The sequence below is a fragment of the Branchiostoma floridae genome, chromosome 5, assembly GCF_000003815.2.
Source record: "Branchiostoma floridae strain S238N-H82 chromosome 5, Bfl_VNyyK, whole genome shotgun sequence".
In the NCBI taxonomy this organism is placed as follows: Eukaryota; Metazoa; Chordata; class Leptocardii; order Amphioxiformes; family Branchiostomatidae; genus Branchiostoma; species Branchiostoma floridae.
This window is the reverse complement of record NC_049983.1, coordinates 16,320,813-16,324,913: the sequence shown is the minus strand read 5'-3', so window position 1 is coordinate 16,324,913 and position 4,101 is coordinate 16,320,813. Positions and strand designations below refer to the sequence as shown.

The following is a 4,101-nucleotide window of genomic DNA, read 5'->3' as shown; positions in this document are numbered from 1 at the left end:
TTCACATTTTCACCGCGATAAATAGCATAAATGGTCAAACGTAATACAGTTAAGACTTCTCTGTCGTCTAAAGCAACACTCTCTCGCTTAGTAAACTTTTAAAAATGGATAAATCTTCTCGTATTTGGAATATTTTAGGAGGAAAGCAGAAAACCCGATTTTTGTACTTCAGGGGGCGGCCATGTTGTTTCATCACCAGCTGATTTAGAATGTCAGAGGTTGCCACGCGTGCGCACTGTGGTCTTACAAAAATTTCGCGGCAAAATTTTGTTGTGGACGCGACGCGGAAGTTTTGAGGTGCTCAGGAGATAGAAGACGGGTTTGCTGGTCTGATTTCTGGTTACTGGCAAATTTGTTTGCCGTATTGCGTTTTCTCCTAACAGAAGATTGCCGAAAGATGCCGAAAGCGCGGGGAAAATCAGCTCGTGCACACCAGGAGGTGAGTTGTGGGAGGGGGGCCGGGGCGCTCCGAGCACACTCGCTCACTCGATCCAAGGAGGTTGAAAGCTCCTTGCTCGATCCAAGCTCGATCCAGGAAACTGTCACATAATTTGTTGAATTTATAACTTAATTTCGACTTGAAGGGGACGAGCTATTAGTACAAAGACTTCTTCCACGATACGGTAGTCTTGTTGAACTGGAGCGATTGAAACGTGAAAATATTTCTTGGTGGGTTTCTGGAAAAGAGGGGCTAGGCTAGTGAGGTGGGCAACCTCATAAGGCTACCCTTTCTGAAAGTTTCTGGGTCCGAGGGTATGTATTGGGGGCTGGCGTGTTTCCTTAATAAAGAACAGGGTCAAAATGTGTGTGTGTGTGTGTGATATAACTTAGAAACGAACAGCCCTGCCGATGATGGTTACCTACCTACCTAGCCTAGTCCCTCAACCTTCAGGCCGTGGAGGGAACAAGGCATACATGATGTTGATGATGTTGTACATGTATCTGTTAATGCAGGACTCAGATATGGAGACGGACCCCCCGACACAGGCCAGCCAGGCCAGCCAGGTCACCCTCACACAGGCACAGCGGGCTGCAGAGTCGCTCAGCAGACAGGAGATAGAGAGGAAGGTGAGATCACACTTCACACTCCTGAACTCCTGTAACAGTGGTGTTCAAGGACTGCTAAACCGAAGACACCTAACGGCTTAAGCCTTTTGGCCGAACGGTTTGCACGTTCGATTTGTGATCCGGCTGCCCGGTTTCGGCGCGGGTTCGAATCCCAGGAGCCGGGGTGTTGTTTCTTTCTGTTCTTACTCACGCCCTCTGAATTTGTACACTCCAACTGCCAGGACAGAAAGGTCACACAATATGGTCTGAAAAACAAAAACACGCAATATGGTCTGAATCAGACTTAACTACCGGTACGTCGGCAAAAATGAGGTGCATGCATTTTACAGGTTTTTCCATCGTCTATCTCAGTTTGCGTGAAAGGGCACATGATGAGCCCCAAATGGGGGGTGCACGGTTAATTGAAAAAATTACGGTACTGTTATTGGGCTGAATGAATATGCTTTATCAAGGACAATGTCCTTGACTTTATTGTTCACTTCTTTTCTCATTATGCAAGAAATTGAATGGAACCAGATGTGTTTACTTTGCAACAGAACACAATAAGAAAGCCAGCCCCTTTCAGACTGACAGTGTTAACACCTCCAATGGAAGGTGTCAAAACTTGGGTGAGGGCTCCCTCCTGTAGCAATGCATATCAATAATGAATAAATTACACTGATATGCAAGATACTGTTCAGCCCTTTTTACCTAGGTGTGAACTTGGTTTTTAACCCCTGGTATATACTAGTACATATAAACAATTCACACCAGGGGAAGTCTGTTTAAGGCCCATAAGGTTCTGTATTCACAACAAAGTTACAGATGTTGATTCGGTGACTATCTGTCACCTTCCTCAGTGCAAATTCTGAGCGGTTTAAAATCAGAGTCAATCCAACATGATTTTTTTTTCCAACTCAGGTCAATGAAGTTGTGCAATTTTTCCTCATCATGGAACAGAAAAAGGCAGCAGTAAAAAGGGCAGGTGAGTCATGGTTAGACAAATCCATGTGTAAGATTGTCCGGGGCAAGTGAAATTACATTTCATTTGTAGTTGCCTGATCCATTAGTCCCTGACCCTCAGACATGAGGATGGGACTAGGTAAGGTATGGTAAGGATCCATTAGTGTGATTTTTCCATGAGTGTTGTTTCTTTATGAGTGTGATTTTTTTCATGACATGAGTGTGATTTTTCCATGGGTGTGATTTTTCCATTCTCCATGAGGGTGATTTCCATGAGTGTCATTTTTCCATGGGTGTGATTTTGTAATGGGTAGATATTGTTCCACTAGCCTGAATAGCAGATCGGACTACATTAAGTAGATGCAAGCTGAAGAGTCCTTGGTCTTGTAATTTGAACATTGCAGTAATCTTCTTAACTGGAAATGTGATTTCCTTGCTGCATATAAAAATGTATTAAAATACACCATCTAATTTTGGGACAGCAAAAAGTTCGTTTGGGCCAGTAGATTTTTTTAGCGTTTTTATCTATAGAGCTTGTGACTTTCAAAACTTGTCTATGGTCTACCCCTTTGAGCCTTCATTTGAGTTGACATCTGCATCCTACATTTGTCCAATATGCAACATATGTAACAAATTATTCAGTCCTGCTAAACATCAAAAACTTGTGTGGGGGTTATACATGTACATGTAGTATACATATGCAATGACTTACTTAGCTTCTACATGTATCATGTACACGTTCAAAAATCACTGTAACATTGAAATTGTCCATTGCAGACATTACGAAGCACATCCTGAAGGAGCACAGCAGGGTGTTTCCTGTGGTGTTTGAGAAGGCCAAGAAGAAGCTGAGGGAGGTGAGTAGTCAAGAGAGAACATTCAGATTGGTTATTTGGGGCAAGGATGTCGTAAAGTTAGAATAGACACAGTTCTGGGCATATGGACATTACAGTATATATTATATACATCAGTGTTTCCGCCAGACCTCAGCTGGGAGGCCGTCCACCTTGGGGCGCAAAAAACCGCGAAAATTAGATTTAATTAAAAACCGCGAAAATTAATTCTAATTGTAAAACCGCGAAAATTAAATTCAATTGCAAAACCGCGAAAATTCAAGTTAACGGTTCGCTGTCGCAAGAAAAAACAAAACAACTAACGTCCGATAAAGTTCAGTGCCGTAACAACAAGGATGTTTTGATTTGTGCTGCGTGCCGGTATGCCGCACCGAACGGGTACTACTACTTTTAAAAAGTTCCAGAAACGGTTCTTGGACTTTCAAAAAAGAAATAACATTTGTATATATTGTATTTTAGGTTGTGGTATACTTATAAATCATCTAAAACCTTCCATAGATCGAGAAATTTGCGTTCAGAAATGAAGAAAAACATCGTCTATCGCTCCTCTATCGGCGGCAATGTGCGTAATGGCGGCCGAAATCCCGCAATCTCCCGTGGTGACTTCTCGCGAGATCTGGGAAAGCTAGCGACGTCATGGGAAACAAGCGCTGTGATTGGCCAGGATAAACAACAAGCTCTCGAGCGCCATTTTGAAGTGTATTTATCCCGAATATTTTGAAGTGTATTTCTGCCGTTTTCGGAGATTTTGCGGGCTCAAAACTCATATCAAAAGGAACCAAAGTTATACTTGATGTTTTTTACGTCCAGCACCTCTTATGTGAACACTTTATTTTTCCGCTGTGTTGCCGATAACGAACTTGAACGAGGTCGGGGATTTCCCGTGCCGAGCACCCGGGCCGGTGGGCACATGTTTCTGATTGTGTTTTGTTTTGTTTACGATGATTGACGATGAAAACAGAGACTAAAGTTGTTAATCTAGACAAAGTTAGTGTGTTGTCTTATTTCTTACAATAACAAAGTTTAGTTTGTAGTGTTATACTTATAGCGAGATCGACCTACCGCCAAGTTTTCGAAATGTGACAGGGCAAATTCGCGTAACTGAGACCTTGAAAAACGGGTTTTAATGAGATTATCGTATGCTAAAGGCCGCCGACACACATTGTCAACAACCATAACAATAGCAAAACAAACAGTGAGCGTCCCAACGGCGTCCCCTAAGCCTCTAGCTTCAATA

At 42.7% G+C, this 4,101-nt stretch overlaps 1 protein-coding gene across 1 annotated transcript in view; it reads left to right on the top strand.

The window, feature by feature from the left end:
• The first annotated feature begins 221 nt into the window (after positions 1–221).
• LOC118416578 (non-structural maintenance of chromosomes element 3 homolog) overlaps positions 222–4,101 on the top strand; it is a 9,132-nt gene continuing 5,252 nt past the window's right edge. Inside the window, exons 1-4 of the mRNA XM_035821733.1 lie at positions 222–439; positions 955–1,068; positions 1,969–2,032; positions 2,788–2,867. Coding sequence (XP_035677626.1) covers positions 398–439; positions 955–1,068; positions 1,969–2,032; positions 2,788–2,867 — 300 coding nt within the window. The 5' untranslated portion in view covers positions 222–397. The remainder of the gene's footprint in view (positions 440–954; positions 1,069–1,968; positions 2,033–2,787; positions 2,868–4,101) is intronic.